We start from the raw sequence: 22,614 nt of genomic DNA on the forward strand, positions 1-22,614 counted from the left end.
AGCTGCCTGGAGGGGTTTGGGGAAAACACTCTAATTGGGGGACATTTGAGCCATGTTTCAAACATGAATAGGAGTTAAGTTTGCCTCTGGTTTCCTTAAGTGTACATCAGAAGACTTGCAAATGAAATCATTGAATTACTGTCACTGATTTTAAAGGAAACATGCAGGAAGAGAGAGATGCCCCAAGTATGGAGTCTAGCAATTAAATGGTGAGCTCTTCAAAACGGGTAGAAGGTTGCAGTATCCGAAGTTGGGTTTCCTGAAACAGACTCTGAGACAGTTGTATGTACAAGACTTACTGGTGAGTGGTCTTGGGAGATACCGTCGTGTGAAAGCAAGGAAGGCAGAATCGGGCGGGAGAAACTGGTCTACGACACAGCGGTGACTGAGGCCTCAGCCAAACTCTTGGGGGGCTCTGGGTCCGGGATGCTTCTTCAAGGTTGTTGTTGAGGCGAAAGGGGCATGTCTTTATGTTCCTACATCAGCTCGTCACTGGCTCCAGGCTGTCCTCTGGGAGGGGTGTGATCTTGAGTGAGGCAGCTCCCTGTAGCTGAGGACAGTTCCTAGTGGGGGACACAGCTGTGAGCCAGCAGCAGTCCGAGTCCCAGCAACTGGAGGACGGCTGCGTCAGGCCTGAAGAGGGCTTCTGGGAGGAGCGCCACATTATCCACTCTGGATGGATTCTGCAAACCACCGCAAAGTTTAGGAACTTTGAAGTGGACTCTAAGGCATCAAAGAGAGTCTTCTGTGCTATCTAGAAGATGAAATAATGATTACCAGAACCCAGAATGAATGTATTCAGGGAAATGACAGACATGTGACTAGACTTAAGTAAGTGAGGCATTTGGCCAAGATTGTCATGAAATTTGTATGGGTGTAAAGACCGTTGGATAACTGACTATACAGCTGTGCCCAAAGGGTGCTGGTTAATTTATTTTGTGAATGTTTTAGAGCTTAATTCTCAATATTGGCATACCATTGTATTCGTTGATGCCTAGATGAAGATATACAGGCCATGCTCTCAATAGACTGAAGTCATGGATCAAATCTAACAAGATGAAATATAATAGGGGATCACACTTGCTCCAAAAATCTTGTTGCACAAGTACGAGAAAGGAAAGACTTGGCTTCACTGCAAATGGGAAGAACACCTAGGGATTTTGGTCAACAGCTCAATATGAGTCAACAGTGTAATGAGATTCAATCCTGAGATTGGGTGCTTTGGGAATATAAAATAATTATCAGATAGTGTTCTGGGTTACCAGGCTATCAGTTTTTCTCATGTTGTGGATCAACAACGTTTAGATATTTAACTAAAATGACATAGATGAAACTAGAGAGTATAATGCTAAGTGAAATAAGTCAGTCAGAGAAAGACAAATACCATATGATTTCACTCATAGGTGGAATTTAAGAAACAAAACAAATGAGTAAAAGGAAAACAGAGAGAAAGTGTGGGGGGGTGGGGCGCAAGCCAAGAAACAGACTCTTAGCTATAGAGAACAAACTGATGGTTACCAGAAGGTGGGGTGGGGGATTGGTTAAATAGGTGATGGGGATTAAGGAGTGCACTTGTTATGATGAGCACCACGTGTAGTATGGAAGTATTGAATCACTATATTGTACACCTGAAACTAATATCACATGGTATGTTAACTGGAATTTAAGCAAACACCTAAAAAAGAAAAGAAAAGAAAACATAGGGCAGTGATTCCCAAACTTTCTGGTCTCAGGAGCCCTTTACAATTTTAAAAAGTATTGAGGACCCCAAAACACTTGATTTATGTGGGTTCCACCTCTCCATATTTACTATATTGGAAATTAAAACTGAGAAATGTTAAAAATGTTTATCAATGAGTTTAAAAATCTCAATGATAAACCTATTACCAGTGAACATAAGGTATTTTTAGGAACGAATAGCTATAGTTTCCCAAAATATCAGTGAAAAGAGTGGCACGGTTTACATTTTGGCAGATCTCTTGAATGTCTAATTTATTTTTTTTATTTAAAAAAATTTTTTTTAACGTTTTATTTATTATTTTTGAGACAGAGACAGAGCATGAACGGGGGAGGGGCAGAGAGAGGGGGAGACACAGAATCGGAAGCAGGCTCCAGGCTCTGAGCCATCAGCCGAGAGCCTGACGCAGGGCTCGAACTCACGGACCGCGAGATCGTGACCTGAGCTGAAGTCGGCCGCTTAACCGACTGAGCCACCCAGGCGCCCCTTGAATGTCTAATTTAAAAGAATACTTGTAGACTCTCAAATCTGCTTCCGCATTCACTGTGTTGAGATATGTTGTTTGGTTTAAGTCTAGGTAGCATATGGAGAAACCCAGCCTCACACAGGTATATAGTAGGAAAAGGCAAGGATTTTAATAGTCATAGGAGCTATATGTTCTTTGATAACTGTACCCAAACTGGACAAGTTAAAGGTTAGTTGCAAGGTGGAATCCAAAACCGTATCAATGAACTTTCTGTACTTTGTTACATTAAAATTCACGGGTCTGTCTTATACTTTGACTGGATCTCTTCCCAGGCGTGTTTTGTAACATCATGCATTGGTCATTTGGAAAGTATTGGTTCACTGCATTATGCAGAACTTCCAAATATTGGTGAAATGATGATACAGTTAAAAACTAGGATTCATTAATATTACCACCAATCTCATTAGAAAAGTCTTTCAATACTGGGGAGCGGTCAAGCTTACGGTGGCAGATCTAAGTTTCTAAAATGCTAATTTTTGCTTGAAAGCTTAAATTTTATTGTGGCAATCGTTGTCAGTTGTTTTCTTTGAAATAACAAGCTCACTTAGTTCATGTTTGAGAAAATATCTGCCAGATTCCCAAGTCTGAGTAACCGCAGTTTGTCTGTCACTCATTCATTCAAGTAAAAATGGTGTCCCATGAAAAAAAGCTCGTTCAGCTTGCCACTCAATCTTTTGCACATCTAGAAATGCAGCACGAGTGCTTCATGCATTCTTCTGATTTTGTCACACAGAATATTAAATGGACGTGTTCTCAGGGTTGATATTACATGAAAATAATAATTTGTACTGCTTCCCCGCGGACATTCTTCGGTGAAACTGGCTTGTTTGTTTTTAATGCTAGTGCAAAGCAGTGAAGAGACAGTGACAGCTTGGTGCCATTGCCTTGATTTATGCTGAGGTGTCAGCCATTTACCCATCATGCTCCGCAGCATCAGTGCAAATGTTAACACAATGAACAAGGCAAATGTCTTCATTTTATTACGAAAATAGTTTTGACCTCATAGACTCTCCACCTCCCAAAAGGGTCTCGAAACCACTGCTGTTAGAAGGGATGTGGAACCGATCAGTCCAATGGGTGATGGTTCCCCTTATGTTCCCGTGCTCTTTCTTTCCTAGGCTGTTGAAAATGAGGTGAAGGTGCACCTCACGAGAAGAGGGTGAGTGTGTTTGCATAAACAAACAGGAAATAGAGCCAACGCCTCTAACAGCTGAGTTCTGGTTCCGTCTGCTTTTTTCTAAGGTGATAGTAGACAGTTGTAGATCCATATAAAACAGCCAAGTTACCATGAAATGATCTCAACACCACCCTGTTTATCATTAGATGGTATTTTTTACGGAATAAAATTTAAACCACAATCTACATTGAGAGGAAATATTTTACTTTCTAAAAAGGAACTCAGAATAGTTTATAATAAAATACAAATACATTTGGAAGGAATGGATGATTCTTATATATATGTATATTATTTCATATGAAATAATGTATATATTTCCTAATAATGAAGTACGTATATATTTGGATATTCCTATTACTCAGAAACTGAGTAGAGGTGGTCTAGGAGAAGATGTTAATAGTGGTTACGGATCAGTCTTGGATGATTTAAAAAATGTAAATATATATATACACACACACACACACACACACACACACACACACACACACACACTTGCTTATTTCTGTTGTCTGACTGCCAGCAATGAACAGATACTGCTTTTGTGGCAAGAATAATAATAAAAAAAGATTAATCTAAATTAAAAACCAGAACTATTTTTAGTGGCAAACTATAACTGTACCAGAAGTCCACAGCCAGATCGAGGTTACTGTACCTGAGAAACAATTTAATTTGACTTTCTTGGGTTAAAAGAATTTTAATATCGCAGAACTTATTATAGATGTGAATTAAAAAGCTACGAGTTTGAGCTTTACGGAATGGTTAGGAGAATTTTCTATCGTGGGATGGGTGAGTAGAATATGCCCCGGGACAGGGAAGAGCCACGTTTCGTTGTTCCCTTGTGCCTGGTACTCCTTGGGAGTAAAGCCTTCTCCTGACTCACAGTCCCTTCTGACTGACAGGATCTGGCCCGTTCAGACCTTATTTTTAACCGACATACTTTGCTTACCATAGTTGCCTGTGGGTGATCAAGTCTGTGTGAGACTGCTCCTGAAGAGAGAAGGACCTCTGGAGCAGCAGAGACTTTTCCAGAAATGTCCGCAGTGCATGTTGCATAGAAGGCAGTGCAGGGAGAGAAGAGCAGAGCGCAAGTTTCGTGACCTTGGCCCAGTCAGTCATTCAGGACCCCATTAATGAAAGAAGGAAGTTGAACTAGATTATAGCTAAGGTTTCTTTCCCTAAGATTTTGTCCAGACTCTGCCAAATGAAATTCTTGCTTGAATTTGAGGTTGTCCCCAAGATCCCAACCTTGATGCTGGCAAGCTTAATGTCTGTGAAAATTTATTATTTTTGCATTTTCAGGTTTGTGTATAAATGATTAGCTTTAATATAGTATAGAGATGTACTATGATCTTAGGGAGCTTATTTTTGCTTTTGAGGGGCAACTATCAAACCCTATAAGAATAAAATGTCAAGGTTGAAAATTAGATGGTATGATTGAATAACTACTGCTTATTTTGTTGCCTTTTATATCATATTAACCTTCTTGGTTGCCAAATTCATAAGCGGTTGCAAAACACCTAGTTTCTAAGATAATGACCCTGATACTGCAGGCTAATTGGGTATTTTTTTCCCCCTGGAAATCCGATTGTGTCATTACCCTGTCCCAGTCCTGTTCAGAGTGCTTTGTACTTTACTGAGATGAGAATTACAGTCTCAAGGTCACAGGTGTAACTAGAACTCTTTGTTGACATTTTATTATTATTATTTTTTTTTTTTTTTTTGAGAGAGAGAGACAGAGAAAGAGAGAATGGGGCAGAGGCAGAGAATCTTAAGCAGGCTGAGTGCTCAGCACAGAGCCCGACGCAGGGCTCCATCCCGCAACCACGAGATGGTGACCTGAGCCGAAACCGAGTCAAATGCTTAACCGACTGAGCCACCCAGGCACCCGAGTAACTAGAACTTTAACGGTAGGCCCCAGTTTGCCTAATTTCCAGGAGAGTAAACATGACTCTAAATGTACCATTTCAGCCATTTTTATCTTTCTTGAAGTTCATATAATACTAAAAGGCACACGTTTCTATCTTTAAAAAAGTATAGGAGATATATGCCAGTCTGTAAAATATATGTCAGTCTATTAGATAGAAAAACCCTACAGAAGTGTCATATTTTAACTTACCAGTATAGGCCCCTAGGGAACTCACTTTTCCTCCTTGTCTTGGTGTGAATTCCCTTGCCCGTAGCCCTCTGACCCCTGCTCTTCTGCTTTTACCTACTGCCAGCTTCCGAGCTGCGCCCCGGGTGCGGAGAGCGAAGAGGGGCTCAGGTGCCATTTGTGTGAACCTCCTGAACCCTCCCTCTTTCACACTGTAGTGCTGGGGCTAGCCAGGTGTCTTCATTCCCCTCGTTGCATCTGTCCCATCTTCTCCCAGCCAGGGACACATTGCTTGCAATGCCCTGGAGCCAGAACCCTTGGAGAAATGTGCAGGATAGTTTGTTGCTCTGGAACGGAGGCAAACGTCTTTGTTGGTAAAAAGACCTGCCATGTGCTGTCTGCATTTGACCATGTTTCCCTTCTTGAAATCCAGTGAAGAAAGAAAAGCTGGCTGGCCTGGGAAAAAATTATGAAATGTTATTTCATAATAAAATAGTTGACATATTTTTGCAATAATGAGTCACACTAGAGACCTTTCCAGAGTACGAAGTGGCACGTGCTGGCTTCAGGGCACTTGAGCGTGTGCACATCAGAGGTGGGGAAGGAGGGCTGGGAGAACGGAAAGGAGATGTGGGTTGGGGGCATCCCAGCTTGAAATTCTGTTTCTAAATCCTTGCTTGTGGGGCGCCTGGGTGGCTCAGTCGGTTAAGCGTCCGACTTCGGCTCAGGTCATGATCTCGCGGTCTGTGAGTTCGAGCCCCGCGTCGGGCTCTGTGCTGACAGCTCAGAGCCTGGAGCCTGTTTCAGATTCTGTGTCTCCCTCTCTCTGACCCTTCCCCGTTCATGCTCTGTCTCTCTCTATCTCAAAAATAAATAAACATTAAAAAAAATAAAAAATAAAAATAAATCCTCGCTTGCAAGGATTGCTTACCTTACGATGTCCTCGCGGGGTGCCTGAGACTTTGGCTCAGGTCATGATCTCACGGTTTAGGAGTTCGAGCCCCGCATTGGGCTCTGTGCTTATAGTGTAGAGCTTGCTTAGGGTCCTCTCTCTCCCTCTCTGTCTGGCTGTCTCTCTTTCTCTCTCCCTCTCTTTCTCTCTTTCTCCCCCTCAAAAGTAAACATTGGAAAAAAAAGAATAAAGGTGTCCTTCGCATACAATGCTATGGTAGAGCAGAATCTGTGCACTCATGTGGAAATGTTTTCCGGGTCCAACAGACAGCTGGTATGCACATGAAATTTTAGAAAACCATCTATGAGCTGAATAGAAGGTGAAAAGAACTGGCATTTGCTGCAGTTTCAATCCCTGCTCTAATTGCACATGTGAACTCGGACAGGTTACTCAAGCTTTGTAAATTCCATTTCTGCATCCATAAAATGATGTAAAAATACCTGTTATCACCTCATACAACGGTTATGAGGATTTAGTTACATAAGGGATATAAATGCAAACAGCATGAACATTCAAGCAATAAATGTTAACTTTTCTTGAGACAAATGTGTAGTTTTGTAATCAAATGAAGCCAGGGCAGGTAGAAATCTACACCCAATCTTTATTTCAGAGCATAGCTTTTGATTCTGTGTTTTAGGTCTTGAAAATACATTGTAGTTCAGCAGAGCCGTTTTCTGAAGATGCTTAGTGAGAAAGGTAATCATTGTGTGTGAGTCGAAGGTTTTCTGATGTTGTCCTCCTCTCCCTGGAAGATGTGATAAGATCAGTTTTCAGCCCTGATGTGAACATCACACATCCTATTTTGGTGCCAACAAATTGTCCTCAACCTTTTTCAAGCAACGTCAGCTGTCTTTGTCATTTGCTTATAGCTTTTCTCTTTTGGTTGTTTTGTCCTTAAAACAAAGAACGTTAGTAAGGAAGAAATAGCCATTTTGTATACAAACTGCATAGCTAGACAGATTCGTGATTCTTATTAGGGTAATAATCCATCTGTTATGGAGCTGGATCAATTTGTAAATTAAATTGATTAATCTAGCAGGGGACAAAAAAAGGTCTTGAGTTCTCCCACGTAGGCAAATGGTAGTCATCCTAAAAAGATTTGGGAGGACCCCGTTCTCTGCTCTTCTCCCTTTCTCTGCTCAACTCGGACGGAAGACCAAGTATCTGCTGAAAAGGGGAGCGAGAATGGAGTTCAGGCTTTTGGGTTCTGAGTGCTCCTGGAACTTCCATATTTTTGACCGGGCTCTCATGTTAAAACCTTCTGGTGACTACCAGAACATGTCTGATACTCGCTGATTAGTTTAGTGAATGTACAACTGTGTTTGAATTATCTTCTGCAGTGAGTTTACTGTTATTTTCATCTTGTCTGATCAACAAAATCTTCTGATGATTCTGCTAACAATGTGTGATTGGAATAATAGCATCACATGTTGCAGAGTTTTGTGCTGCAGCTGAGAGGCATGTAAATACAAGCTGCTTATTTGCAAGAAGCTTCCAGATTTGCAATATGATTGCTATGGAAACCACATAATGAAAACCTTATAACCATCTGTGTGGTTTGATGGATTTTACCGCATAGCTGAGCTGTTTTTGTTTACTGTTATTAAAATGTTGAATGGAATATATTAACCCCACAAACATTGGCTATTTGAGGTATTAATTAGTATTGTATAATGACATTTGTGACTCAACACCAAAATAAAATATGTTTAATAATAAACCTAAATAAAACAACATGTGTATATATTTCTAATATATTGAGGAGGTAATTATTGCCTAGAATTTTCATTTGTCCTTATATAGTTTTTGAGTGGTGTAGAGAGTTTTTCTCTGTTAATAAATGAACATAGTAGGATTTATTTTCATGATTTTGAATCTGTTTGTTCACTGCATATTTATTGAACATCTCCTCTGTATCAGATTCTGTTCAAGATTTCAGTCTGAGTTTCTCTCCCTAAGATTAAAACACACACACACCGCAAATTTTATTTTGTTTTCTTTTGTATGGAAGCTGTTTGTATTGTTAGCCCAAGATAAAATGAGTTGTTTGAACATCGTTAAGGAAAACTGATGTATGAAATGCAGAAGCTTTGACCTGAAAATATCATTACTCGGTTTAAAATGGAGAAAGGAAGTTTTTTAAATGAGTATTTCCTCCTCTAAAATACTACTTGTTCAGCATCTCACATTGAATTTGGATACTTCTCAGTAAATATTGATACTTAAGTAAATATTTTAATAGCATTATTCTGATAATTTACGAATACATTGTGCACATTTATAGCACTTAAATTTTAATAAAATAATACAGTCACAGTAATAAACTATTCTAAGTTCATTGTTTACTTTGCCAAGAGCAGAATTTTCCATTTAATTACCGTAATTAGTTTTTGTGATAGCTTGACCCTAACTTTGGATGGTAAGTCTGTATCCCATGATGTCTTCTTAAATTTTTTTTTTAACGTTTATTTATTTTGAGAGAGAGAGACAGAGAATGAGCAAGGAAGGGGCAGAGAGAGAGGGAGACACAGAACCTGAAGCAGGCTCCAGGCTCTGAGCTGTCAGCACAGAGCCCAACGTGGGGCTCGAGCGAGATCATGACCTGAGCCCAAGTGGGACACTCAAAAGACTGAGCCACCCAGGCGCCCTTCCCATAATGTCTTCTTAAGAAAGAGGTGCTTCCTATATTGTTGTGCTTAAGGCTTTTGACTTGAGGTCAAGAGCCCTTCACGACTTTTGACTTTACTCAACTGTCTGATTTGTGACCAGCTTGGAGGAGAGGGAGCCCTGAGGAAAGAGAAAGTATGACAAATAAGTAAAGTTTTCTCCTTCTCCTTTGAAAAAATTAACCATCTATAAAATAAGTTGGTTGGACCAAATGTCTGTAAAACTTGTATATGAAAACACCCTAATAAACCGTTTACAATCACGAGGCCTTGAGGTTTGGCATAAGTAAGATAACTGTTGTTGAAGAGAAAAGAGACAGGATTTGGGTTTTTTTTATTAGTTCTTCCATGTATTAACTGCTCTCTGGCTGACTCATATTAAATTGCCGACACTGCGGTCAACTTAATGTGTATAAAGTGCCAAATATTTCCAGCTGTTCCCTTCTTTTGGAGCTCTCCTTATTTTGTTTGAGTTGAGTTGCAGAAATTCAAAGCAGTTGAAGGTTTGTTTTAGAAGTACAGTAACCCTCAAGCCTGAGTTAAATGGTGAATTTTCTGAGTCACCACTTTAACATTTGCATGAGCCTCCTAACTTTGCATCTAGTCCCCTGTAGATGCAAACTTGCGAAGCCTTCCAGTTGCCCCTGGACGTTTCCCCTGGGTTGCCCCACCGGTACCTTCAATCTCTCACGCGGCTCCTGTGTTCCCTTGGCAAAATAGCTTATCTTGGCTATTCTTTTCTTAGGAATGGTGTGTTCCCATTTCTCTGCCAACTAAGCTCACAACTTGTGTCATCCCTGGTTGCTCTTCTTCCCTTAGCCCTCCACATCCAGGCAGGCACAAAGCTTATCGATTCTGGTTCCTTTTCCTCTCATAACCAGCTCCTTGCATTTCCTCTGTCCTTCAGTTAGGACTTCCTTCCCCTTTAGCCAGACTCTAAGTGGTCTGTCTCCCCCCATGCCCTCCTTCAGGCTCTCTGGGACAATGGGACCAGATGACCATTCCACAAGCATAGTGTTAGTTCTGCCCTTTCTCTGCTCAGAAGTCTTCGGGGGCTCTTACTGCCTACCAAATCAAGGTCTAAAGTCCATAGCCAATGTTCATGGCCCTTCAACAGCTGGCCCAAACTACTAGCCTTCTCTCCCATCCTGTTCTTCCCCTTTGAGTACTGCATTCTTTAGCCAAATGGATAGTACTGAGCTTTGTTGTTTTGCTTATGACTCTCCCTCTGTCTAGAAATTTCCTCCTCCCCATCTCTCTCCATTCAAATTTTCTCCATCCCTCAGAGTCTTCGTGGTATTCCCCACTTGGGTGGTTTCTAGTCTGTGTTCCTTCAGTTCCTTGTGTCTCACGGGTCAGGTTTTATGTCCCTCATCCCATTTTCCTTCAGGTACTACTGTCTTCTGTGCCCTCCCTGTAGGCTCTCAGCTTCCTGAGGGAAGAAGTTTCCTACTCTCTTTGCCTCCCTGGTAGAAGCTGTCTCTTACAGGTAGTTAATACTCAGTGGATTATTTAATAGCCATAATGGCTGTGTTTACCTATTTTGCATACTTTACTTTAACGTTTTTTTATTTTTCTTGAAATTATGATTCTTTTGAACACAGTTTTTCTTGGGCATGCCATTTTGTTCATACATCCCGCCTGAAATATCTCTAAAGTGTATAGAAATCCTTAGGTGAGGAAAGTGGTCGTATAATAAATGTTTCTTTAATGTAAAATAATTAAAGTCTATTGACTCTGTTTAAAACTCTTCTCATTTAGTCTTCTCCTATTTCTTCCTATAAGCGGGGGAATGAATGTGATAGGAAAGTGTGGGAATAACAAAGGTAAGGCCCAGAATATATGCAGGGTAAAGCACATGGACATTATGATCACAGTCCTGAGTTGGAATAATAAACAGTGGCAGTGTCTTTACCTTTTTGAACCTCAGTTTACTCCTCTGTGAAATGAGGATTTAAAACTATTTATCTGTGAAGTCTTAACATCTGCTGTGGTATATGACACATAGTAGATCCACAGTATAATTTGGGGGGAATTGTCCTGAAGGAGGAGGATCCTTTTGGTATTCTCCCATGAAGATCAAGGGAGAAAACATGAAGGGTCTGATACTCAATAAATGACTTATAGGTTAACTGTATTTTATATCACACATTTTCCCTGTGTTCTACTGATGGTTAGGGACCGTGGTTTTATCCTGCCTCGGTATAATGTGGTCTGTCCATATAGTGCTGGGTGTTACTTTCCTGGATTTCAGGGCTGATCTGGATTTAAGAGTGTTCCAGAGGACTTTCCAGTATGCGAAACAAAATATGTGAGGCATCAGCACGTATCTTAAATTTTATCAAGCCAACTGGTAAGGTCGCTATGTGGCACTAGCTAGAGGTTTGTTTGTTCAGCTTTAGATTATTGACAAAGGAATGTGAATGTTGAGCAGTTTCATTCTTTGAGGAGGAATATTTATGCGTCGTGAACTTTCAGTTTTGCTCGTAAAATCGGGTGACTACTGTCTTGTTATTTCTGAGGAAACCCTTCAGCGTGCCATTTCTGTTGTTTGCTTACAGAAGAGGAAGAGGACAGTGCTCCCGCAAACGTGGAGGACCAAAGGAAGACGAGTCAGGACAGTGCTCTCCCCGCCACAGGTACTGAATCGTGAAGCTTCTTGGGAAGCTTCTTTTGGTTTTGTTCACTTTCCCTTTCGCCACTTTTCTTACAGCTCTAAAGAGGGTTTACCCAACTCCCCCGAAGTTGGCTGCTTCGATCTGGGTATCTTAGGGCGGATAAGCTGCTTAGTCCCATTTAGGATGCATGAAAACCACTTGAGAAGGATTTATAAAGTAAGCCAATTTATACAAGGTATTCCTTCCTGAATTACTTTGTAATGACTCAATTAGCTTTCATTTCTGCACAAAGGAGATTTAGTTGCATAAATTAGCTTATCATCATTGAGGAAGTGTCACTGCTAAAGGACAGTTTATAGATACAACATGCAGTTGCTGTCAAACCTATAAGAATGTAATATAGACATCTGTGTATACTTTGTGCTTGAGCAGAACAGACTTCTGCCATTCAGAGACCAACAGGGGACAACAAGTTGCCCAGGGGACTGGCAATGTAGACATCTCTGAAAAGGTCAACTTGACACAGGCTCTGACAATCGACCCGCAGCTCTGTCTTCTTTGATAAAAATCAGATAAACTTAAGACCGCTAATTGATCTGCAGCCTGTTTAAATGTTGGCCATGCATATCTTCATTGCATATGATTAACACAGAAAGCAAATGAATTGGGTAAGAAATGCCAGAGTCCGGTGACAGCGGTTTAAAAATTGGAAAAGGACACTGATGGCCTAGAAGGCTAGGAAGGATATTCCCCTTATCCATTTCCACTTGGCACATGGCCCCAAGTACTAATTATGACTGAGCTGGGAAAAATAACCACACATGCTGTGTACAAGATCACATGATATGGGCGACTTTTTTTTTTTTTTTTTTTTTTGCGGGTTGTTATTTCCAAATAGCAGGAGATAAACCATATCTGGAGGGCAAGCACGAGGTTAGCTTTGATAAACCAGCAATTATTTTACACGGCAAGAAGAGAGGGGATGCCTTCTTATCAGGACTTTTACACCTCTTCGTAGCCACATGTCAGCTGGGGCAAGGTCTCCCATATCATCCTGTGTCCTGCACAGAGCTATAGTTGAGGGTCACCTTCCCTCCTCTGATACATTCATACATCACTCTTGCCAGCTGTCAGAGGCAGGGTGGACAGGAAGTGTGTGTTCAGGAAGTAGCTTTCCCGAGTCCTTCCTACCATGACACGCGGAAAGGAACCAGAGGCCTGACTTCCGGACCTGGACAGGAAAGCAGGAGCAGGCTGCTGCAGAAGGTTTGGTTTCCTTTTTTTCAGAAAGGAAGTGAGGACGAAGTCATTAGATGTTAGCACTCTGGTCCTGTAAAAGGCAGCTATAAAATCCTAAGACTGAGCGAAGCCTTGAGGATGATCCACGGTGGTAATTTAAGTATGTGTTTTAGGATGTATCAAAAGCTTCTGCCGAAAGCACGAAGGGTTTTTGTTTTTGTTTTTGTTTTTGTCAGTGCAGGTGTAGAAGCAGACACACGTAGGTATCCCGTCCACAAATAGAAGCGTTCTGGCTTAAAAGCAGCTGTATTTTTCAAAAACCCTTTTAAAGTACCCATCTCCCAAATGTTTGCCTTTGAGGGAAGAAAGAAAAAAGTCAGTTTTTCTTCAAAGGAATGCACTAAGTCCATCTAGCTTTCCGTGCAATAGCTGTAAAGCGCTGCAATAATTCTTATCTTTAGTGACATGAAATTCTTTTCAAGCAACAGTTTTAATGCTTTTGCATAGCAGTGACCTTTGCTCTCTTCGGGCTGTCGAAGATGTAACACTAGAAGTTTGTTTGCTGTGCAGGGCAGTGGGTTGACAAGGGTATTACTATCTTGCCGAGCATCACATGACGTGAACTTCTAACCTTACTCAAGAATGTTATATATTTTTCACATTGAGCGATTTTACTTAAAAAAGGAGAAAAAAAATTCAGACTGAAGTGCAATACATAAACAACATAATCCTGTATTTCTTATACGTTCTTTTATGTTCAAGCTTGCACATCTTGCATGTTTATATGTATGTACAAAATGACTCCATTTGATTTTTTTCAAAAATGTTTAATGTTTATTTATTTCTGAGAGAGAGAGGGAGACAGAGCACAAGCAAAGGAGAGGCAGAGAGAGAGGGAGACACAGAATCAGAAGCAGGCTCCAGGCTCCGAGCTGTCAGCACAGAGCCCGAAGCGGGGCTCGAACTCACAAATGACATAATCATGACCTGAGCCGAAGTCGGAGGCTTAACCAACAGAGTCACCCAGGCGCCCCTGATTTTTTTGAACCCTGTAGAATTTGCTTATCTTTCTGAAATCGTTTTTAAACGACTGCTCGAGAAGAGATTTTTCATTATCTTACATATTGTATGTTTCAGCCACTGCCATCGTATTTTTAAAATCCTTTTTTGTTCTTGTAAAAGTATCTCCAATGTTTAGCCTATTTTTCCTAATGATTCTGTTATTGCCCAATGATCTGTTTTTGAGTGTTGGAAAAAGCAAGAACGAGTATATTGTTTGAATCCTTCAGAGGCTGGCTAATTTAGAATGGTTGTTTTTTCTGTCTTTACCTTCTCTTTTTAACCATTCATGCCTCTCAGGACAGGAAACATAACGAGGTGAGGCTTTTTGTCATTTTGAAAACATAGATCATGATGCGGGAAGATTAATCCATGCAGTGATAACAGCTAAAGAGACTTACTTGTATTCAGAACGTGGGATTATCTGTGGCATTACATTTTTGTTTTTTAAAAACGTATTTTACACGGATTATTTTTCGGTGTATAGGTGAACAATGCTAACTCTTGTGAGCTCACTGTGCTTCTGAGGCTAGACCCGTGCGTAATTTTTTGAGGATGGTTAGCCATACTTAAAATTTCAAAACTTAAAATAGTGAAAAGTAAACCAGAGAAGCTCACTGCTCTCAAAGGAATAAAGCAATTCCTAATTTTTATATCTGAAATTCATACCAGGGCACCTGGGTGGCTCAGTTGACTGAGTGTCCGACTTTGGCTCAGGTCATGATCTCACAGTTCATGGGTTCGAGCCCCGCGTCAGGCTCTGTGCTGACAGCTCAAAGCCTGGAGCCTGCTTCGGATTCTGTCTCCCTCTCTCTCTGCCCCTCCCCTACTCGCACTCTGTCTCTGTTTCTGTCTCTCAAAAATAAATAAAACATTAAAAAAAATTTTTTTTAAATAAAATTCATACCAAGAATTTTAACGTTACTTTCCTGAGGAGACTAAGGCTAATAAATTTTTATCATCAGGCCTTCTCGTTAGTTGTGGTTCTCCTGCTTTATACCTACTACTGCATTCTGAAACAGATAGAATAGTAAATTGTATGTGTGTATAGCCATGTGACATAAACAACTTATTATTCTTTAACAGAGCTCACATATGGGACACAGAAATGAGGTTGGTCTTTGGGTAACATCATCATCAAGATTATCGAAAACACAGTAGAAAATGCATCTTTTTCCCAGTATTGCCAAGTAGCTAGCTCTGTTGCCTCTTTACAGCAGTGAGATTTAATGAAATGCTCATGATGCACATCTAGGGAGAAATGCATCTTGCACACGGTGGGGGTCTCCCTTCCCCTCATGTGCTCCTGTAACTCCCATTAGTGTTAATGGGAGTTTCACCAAGCGCATCGAGGGGAAGAGAGACCCCAAAGTGATAAGGATTATGTGTTAGAAATCACCATATACTTTTCTTTTCCTTCTTTCTTCCCCCACCTCTTGAAAATCTATTGAATGAAAAACCGTCGTGAGAATATCTGAAAAAGGAGGAGCAGGCAGCAGGCTGGGCAGCTGGGGACGCGCTGGGACGCTCGAGCTCAGCCAAAACTTCCCTCGTTTTAGCCCAAGTTTTGTTTCTTTAACCTTTTTGGATCAAGCCTCAGGCTGAGCAACATTGGGAACACACAGGAGCCTGGGCCGGGGAAGCCAGCTATTTACATCCTTTTACCTCCTGGCCGGCGACTGTGGGGGAGGGCCTTGCATGTGAAATGATGTCATCCTCTCTTTGCTCTAATTCCTTGACTTTTAAACTGACACTGACGGACTGCTTGGGGCGCAACATTTGACCCATTTAGCAGTTGATTTAATCGGACTAGAATGTCTCAACTTCCAAATCTCTATTTGTCTAAATAAGTGGTTTTTAAAGGAAATCAGTCACTTTATTATTAAGTAATTCTTTCTAAAAGAAAAAATTGACAATGTTTGGAGTGATCTGTCCAGCCGGAGTGCCCTCTAGTGTCCATTCATGGAATTTACTTAATAAATTGCTTTGTGGGGGGAAATGTAATGAAGGGTAGCCACGAGCATTGTTAGTTCTTGGTTGGATCCCCGGGCTTGTATACATGCCTGCTGGTATCGGTGACGAGTGCTCAAATGCTGGAGTGGAGAGGTCAGTACGGAGTCTGTCTCTCTCTGTTCCCCTCCCTTCCTCCCTCCTTCCTTTCTTTCACTCCTCCTCCTGTTTTCTCTCCCTCCCTTCCCCCTTCCACAACCCCCCCCCCCCCCGCCCCCGGGAATTTTTAGAAAACAGGAGAAAAAACTTGAATAGGATTTTGCAAGGTGGCATATTCTAGCCACTGTTTATTTTCTTGAAGCTTAATCGAGAAGTATCATCTTCCTAAATTGTCACACTCCACGCTCCTCAGATTTTCTCTTTGGCTCGAAAAAAACCTTTCGGATATTAGAAGTTTGAAGACTTCTAACAAACTTAGCACTTTGTGTAAATCACAAACCACGCGATATAAGATGAATACCCAGAAGACCTGCTCACGTGAGGAGTTGTGTTGGAAATGCCAAGAAGCCTGCTGTTTGAGAGCCATATAACAAAACTAGGATGACAGGCCTGACGCAGCATGCGTCCCCACAGCTATCCCCTCAGAATTCAGAGCTGACATTCCAATGATGGAAGTTGTCAACACGTATACGTTCTGCCTGGTTAGTGAATACACGGACATCTTATTGATATCGCTTGCATTCTTTTTGCGTTAACTCATCAAAACTCAATTATCATGAAATTAAAAACAGGAAACAGTTCTCAGTGTAACAAAAGCATCCAGTGTATTTAACTCTGTGCTGTGTTTCAAGAGACCCACATTGTATAAGTGACAAAGCATTTATTACCCGGTTTATTGTGGTATTACAGAGCGGAGAGCGCTAAATAATCAATCAGTTAATGGTCTGTATGGCAGTTTGAGCACATCACATCCATTGTGCTTATGCCGTTAGAAGGATGAGCTGGTAACTACAGTGTATGTTGCATGTTTATTCAGAGCGTAATGTCCTAAACTAGGGCTGACAGAAATCTTGAAAAATGCAGCTTCAGCTTTGGCAATTTCAAAGTTGCTAAAATATGTTAGAAATAACTTTTGTGAGAGGCTTTCGGTACAAAAGTCCCCAAAGATAAGAGCTGGAATTACCCTCTGTGTTATTTCCACTTTACCCTCTTCCTCTAACCGGCTGTAGATTTTAGAATTTTTTTACAAAAAATTGTTGCCGAATTTGGGTTATTTCTATGCCCTACTGACTCCTTTATTATTCTTTATTATTGTTTATGAAGTGTCCCCAAATTTTCTCTCCCTCCCTCCCTTTCTCTCTCTCTCCCTTTTTTTATTCTTTTGTAATTTTTAGAAATTCTGTAAGGTGGTTGTTTCACAGTGTGTTTATCACATGTCATGGATACTTGCTCATCATGTGGTGTGGCTGATTCACCTTCAAAACATGTTGCAAGTGGGTTTAGGTCCATTGTAAAAAATAAATGGGAAGGAACTTTTTGGTGCTGGCTTGATGAGAGCACATGGCAATTACAGGCTTTGGATAAAACAAGAAAGGGGGAGAGAGAAAAGAGACATTCAAAATGAGATCTTTTTTTAAAGAAGGTCTCATAATGATATAATTAGAAGAAGTGGGATTTGTATGTAAGGGTAATCAAATGTTCTTTGAATCAGGACGGAATTTTTTTAGATTGTTTTGGTGGTGAGAGGCCCTTTAGTTTCTATTGGTTCATGTTTAAGCAAGGACCCGTTACATGAAAGCTCTAACTCATGTTTTCTCTCTCTTCTTCCTAGGAGATAAAAGCACCGATTATGCTAATTTTTACCAGGGTTTGTGGGACTGCACAGGCGCTCTTTCTGATGAGTTGTCATTTAAACGTGGTGATGTGATTTACATTCTTAGCAAGGTAAGGAGACACCCCAGCTGACAACCGTAAAGGGTGAATACAAAGCTAGATTCTTCTGCATCTGGGTTTACAACACTGGGGAAAAATGCCAATTGGAATTCCTCTAGGTCCTTGTTAACAATTGGGAGTTCACAATAATTAATTATTTTGTCAAGTGAAATATAATCAAATTTTAAACACAATCAGATAACAGGATTCAACTTAGCAGTGTGTTTACCTATCACTTCAGCCTTTGGCTCACATCCACACCCTGCCTTCTCCAGAAACAATATACTTATGTGAAAGTTAACATTGTGAGGTATTAGGTTATTTATTATGTTTTTCTTTCCTCTTCCTTTTTATTCTTCTGTGTGCTTATTCTGATTTTGTCTGCCATTCACTACTGGAAACACTGTTTATAGTAGGAGTTTTTCATCTTTATGTAAATACATTGGTGTTCCGACAATTTAAAAGCAATGTTTTTTTCTATTCAGATAGGTTTAGGTAATTTTTAACAATTTAACATAGTTGTATTTGTAAACGTAATGACAGAGTCTGTTGCTATGAACTCACCTCTCTCTCTCTCTCTCTCTCTCTCTCTCTTTCTCTCTCTCTCTCTCTATACACACACACACACACACACACACACACACACACACATATATATATAAAATCTCTCTCTCTCTCTGTTTCTCTCTCTGCCTCTTAAGATACTGGATGACTCAAATCAGTGTCTCTGCCTCTTAAGATACTGGATGACTCAAAATCTTTCTGTCCTTAGATCTAAAAGTCATGTTTCTTATAGTGGTGACATGTGTGAGCTGCCTTAATTTTCATATCTAACTTTCCCTGCTGTAATATAGGGATTAAAAAACTTGCTCAGTCTACTTTATGAAGCTATTCTAGAAACAAATGATGTATGAAAACTAGTTAAATGTAAGTAGGGAGATGTTCTATAAATCATAAGTCTAGAAGTTTAATGTGGTTTCTTGATTAGAGAAATATTTTGTACTTTTCCAAAAGATAATATGGCTTGCTAGATACAGAAGAGATTTGGAAATAAGGTCATTTATTGAATGTAACAAAAGATGGCTGGTGGATAAAATCATAACCTAGGAAATCATAGAACATTGGAATGAGGAATCTGCATGATGATCATCCACTTATTCTTGGTTTTACAGATAAGGGAACTTGGGTCGAGAAGGGGCCAGAACCAGGACTTAACCAGGCACCTTGACTCCCAGACCAAGGCTGTCTGCTTTTCTCTCGTGCATCTTCCTTCCTCCTTTCCTCCCTCGTGTGTAATTTGAAGCTGTCGTAAAGCATCTACAATGTGCGAGGGCCTGTGCTAAGCACCAGGAATCCAAAAGGAATACTACAGAAGCACTTGTAGGTCATTGGGGGAAAATTTTTAACAAGTAAATATAAGCAGCCATGATCATTGCTAGTTGAGGTGCCCAAAGCTAAGACTTCTCATCTTTCTTCGTCCTCTGTTCCTTAGTATGTTTGTTTTTTTGTTTTTTAAAGAAATACAGGTTTAGTTCTTAGAAGCTATAGATAACCAACTCTTGGATGAAGCATTACAAGATTATTGAGCACTTTATTGTTCTGAATTAAGATAACACTTTTTTTTTTTTTTGAGTTAATTACTTAACATAGAAACCGAAGCGATTCATTTCAGTTCAAGAAAGTCTCTTGGAATTATTCCCCAAACGTACTTAGCTCGCAGTTTCTTTTGCCAGCTGAGCTGCAGTTGCGTATAAAATAAAAGGTTGATTGGCTTCTACTTGGAATTCCAAATTATAGGGATAAACGGCATGGAGTCATTATATTATTACGGTAAAATGCGAAACTTCTAAAAGCCATGTGGGTCTGCCCTTAAAGCCTTCTTTATGACTCATGCTGTCTTTGTGGCTGAAAACCTCAGAGTAGCGACCTCCGGGGCAGGCTGTCAAACAAGTAGCATTCCCATTGCCTCCGAAAATTACTTTCTGTTATTATGAAAGTAAAGGTAGCGTCATAGGTGTATGTCACACTTCTGGGATCCCAGGGAAGGCACTTTCTGTTCTCCCAAACCTGTTTTGTGGAGATTGTAATTTTATGTGTGAAGCCTGGTCATAGAGCTAAGGTTAGCAGTGGTCTGGCTCAAAGGAAGAGTATACCGCCATCTAAAATTTCTAAATGCTATTATTTGGGCATGTGCCTACCAAAAATAATTCCTCTCTCAGCCCTTCACAAGGCGTGAAGTTCCATGGGCAGCATGATTTCACGAGAGGCCTCCTAGAGCTCATTTTGGTTTTGGAAAGAGGCTAGACATTGTTCGCCAGCGCATTATCGCTTATTGGCGGAATGATTTAATGCCAGTATTTATCCCACTGCGGAGCTGGTAGAATCAACCAGGTAAATCTTGGTGAGGGTAAAAAGAAAGGACACTTAGCTCTCCCTGGATGGAATTTGGACAAATTTGGGGCTGTTAGTGGGCATCTTGGCTATTGGTTTTCAAATTGCTTTGGGAGTCAGTATATGTTTGTGAAGACTTGCACTTAGCGATTTGGGGGGAACAGTTTCAGGGAGGAATCTTTGGAGACTCTAATAATTTTTTATTGGCTTGGTCTTCCAGTTTTTACCAAAACTTTGGCCAAAATAGACCATAAAGCAATATCATAAATTCATTTTCATGGGAATGACAGCAATTTGAATGTTTAAGACTACTGTAAATTCAGGGGCGCCTGGGTGGCTCAGTCGGTTGAGCGTCTGACTTCGGCTCAGGTCATGATCTCACAGTTCGTGAGTTTGAGCCCCACGTCGGGCTCTGTGCTGACAGCTCGGAGCCTGGAGCCTGCTTCGGATTCTGTGTCTCCCTCTCTCTCTGCCTCTCCCCCACTTGTGCTGTTTCTCTCTCTCTCAAAAATAAGTAAAATGTAGAAAAAAATTTTTAAAAAAGACTACTGTAAATTCAGAACTCAGGCTCTTAGAAGAGAGTGAAAAATTGCTCAAAAGGACTTGTTTCTAGATTAAGGTAGATCTATATATTGTTATATATATATATGATGAAGAATTCCTCAGAAGGACTTGTTTCTAGATCCAGGTGGAGAGAGAGATTTTTTTTTTAAAGTACACTTAGCATAGAAATCACCAGCATTGTTGTAGGTCTAGAAATGTGTTTCATGTTTCTCAGAGTTATATTAGGTTTTGTGGCTATAGAACGAAATTTTACCATTTTAATTTATTTTTTACACCATCTAGTGGCTCAGAATGAGTGGTGCAGGTAATTGCAGCTAATGTGCACAGTCAAAATGATGTCATAAATTCAGCTTGAGATCTAGCTATGGATTATTACTTTCCTATGTCGTGTCAATAAAGTATTAGTATTAATCATAAAATTTTTAATCATTCAGAATTGAATGTAAACATTGTATACATACCTTTTTAAGGAGTCTTAATGCAATATTTGTAGAGGCATAAAAAATGTGTACCTTGTGAAGAAATTAATGCCACAATTTTTCTAATAAATAATGCCATTTGCAAGATTTGAAAGAAATACGCCTTGCTTTTCAAAATTAACTGATCTGTATTTCGCAATATTTAGTTATCACTGATCTGACTTACCTTCCAGAAGGTTGTCAGTTCTGAAAATACTCTTTAAAAAAAAAAAAAAAAAAAAAGGAAACACAAGACAGTTTAAGAAAAGATGCATTCTTAAATACAATTTGGATAAATCAAGGACTAAAACTGGTGTGCATTGTAATGAAGAGTGTTTTAATTTTGTAAATGTAATGACAGAAACAGACTGAACTGATGTGACCATTGGGCTGTCTTCGTTAAAATTCACTGTAGGAATATAGTTTCGTTTTAAAATTCAGTCTTCTTTCTCTGTTTTTGCAAGGAAGCCTTGATAGGGTGTCAGCTGTGCTCAGTCAGCCTGGGGGTGATTTATGTATTTCAGGCGTCTTTTTTGAGAGTTATACGAGTCTCAGACTTAAATTTTTTTCTCTAGTGCAAATCAAGTGTTGCAATAAAGAAGGGTAAGCAGATCACCTGGCCTGCCCCCCCCTTCCCTTTTTAACATTTTTCAATTAGCAGCTGCCATGTGACCCCTGGCTGAGTTCGCCTCTCTTTCAAAGTGTCTGGCATTTTCTAAGTTTTAACCTTTGAAGCTCACTAATACTAAATTTAAGTACTGCTTACCTAAAAAGGAGAGCCAGTGACTTTTTGCTTATAGTTCTTTCCATGTAGGGTCACTGCTGTTGTTTGTGTATTAGAAGAAAACCCTGTTACGTACATCAGTAGTTCAGCAGAGATTTAGAAATCTTTTTATTCTCCCCTAAAAACAATGGCGCACATTTACAGGGACAGATGAAAATGGGGTTTGTAATTTTATTGACCGCTACGTTGCTAATGAATTAATTCTAAAACTCACGGCCCAGTTTCTGATTCATTGGATCGGGGGGGAAATCATATTTGAAGTAAAAAAAAAAAAATCTTTTTAGTTTTTTAAAAAAGGAATCAGGTTGTTTAAAATCATGCCAGATTCCATTACTAGGTTACATGTCACGTTTATTACCACCTTAAACAAGGACATAATATCCTAGTTAATAGTATTTACCTAGAACTATGTTTGTGAGGTGTTAGGATTTTAATAGCAGGATCCAGGTTATATGGCTATAGGCGTAT

At 40.1% G+C, this 22,614-nt stretch overlaps 1 protein-coding gene across 3 annotated transcripts in view; it reads left to right on the forward strand.

Annotated features, from left to right (window-relative positions):
- SKAP2 (src kinase associated phosphoprotein 2) overlaps window positions 1–22,614 on the forward strand; it is a 180,623-nt gene that overhangs the window by 146,554 nt on the left and 11,455 nt on the right. For all 3 annotated transcript variants that reach the window (XM_058724770.1, XM_058724772.1, XM_058724771.1), the window contains exons 10-11: window positions 11,713–11,790; window positions 17,849–17,961. In XM_058724770.1, coding sequence (XP_058580753.1) covers window positions 11,713–11,790; window positions 17,849–17,961 — 191 coding nt within the window. The remainder of the gene's footprint in view (window positions 1–11,712; window positions 11,791–17,848; window positions 17,962–22,614) is intronic.

The sequence above is a fragment of the Neofelis nebulosa genome, chromosome 4 (assembly GCF_028018385.1).
Source record: "Neofelis nebulosa isolate mNeoNeb1 chromosome 4, mNeoNeb1.pri, whole genome shotgun sequence".
In the NCBI taxonomy this organism is placed as follows: domain Eukaryota; kingdom Metazoa; phylum Chordata; class Mammalia; order Carnivora; family Felidae; genus Neofelis; species Neofelis nebulosa.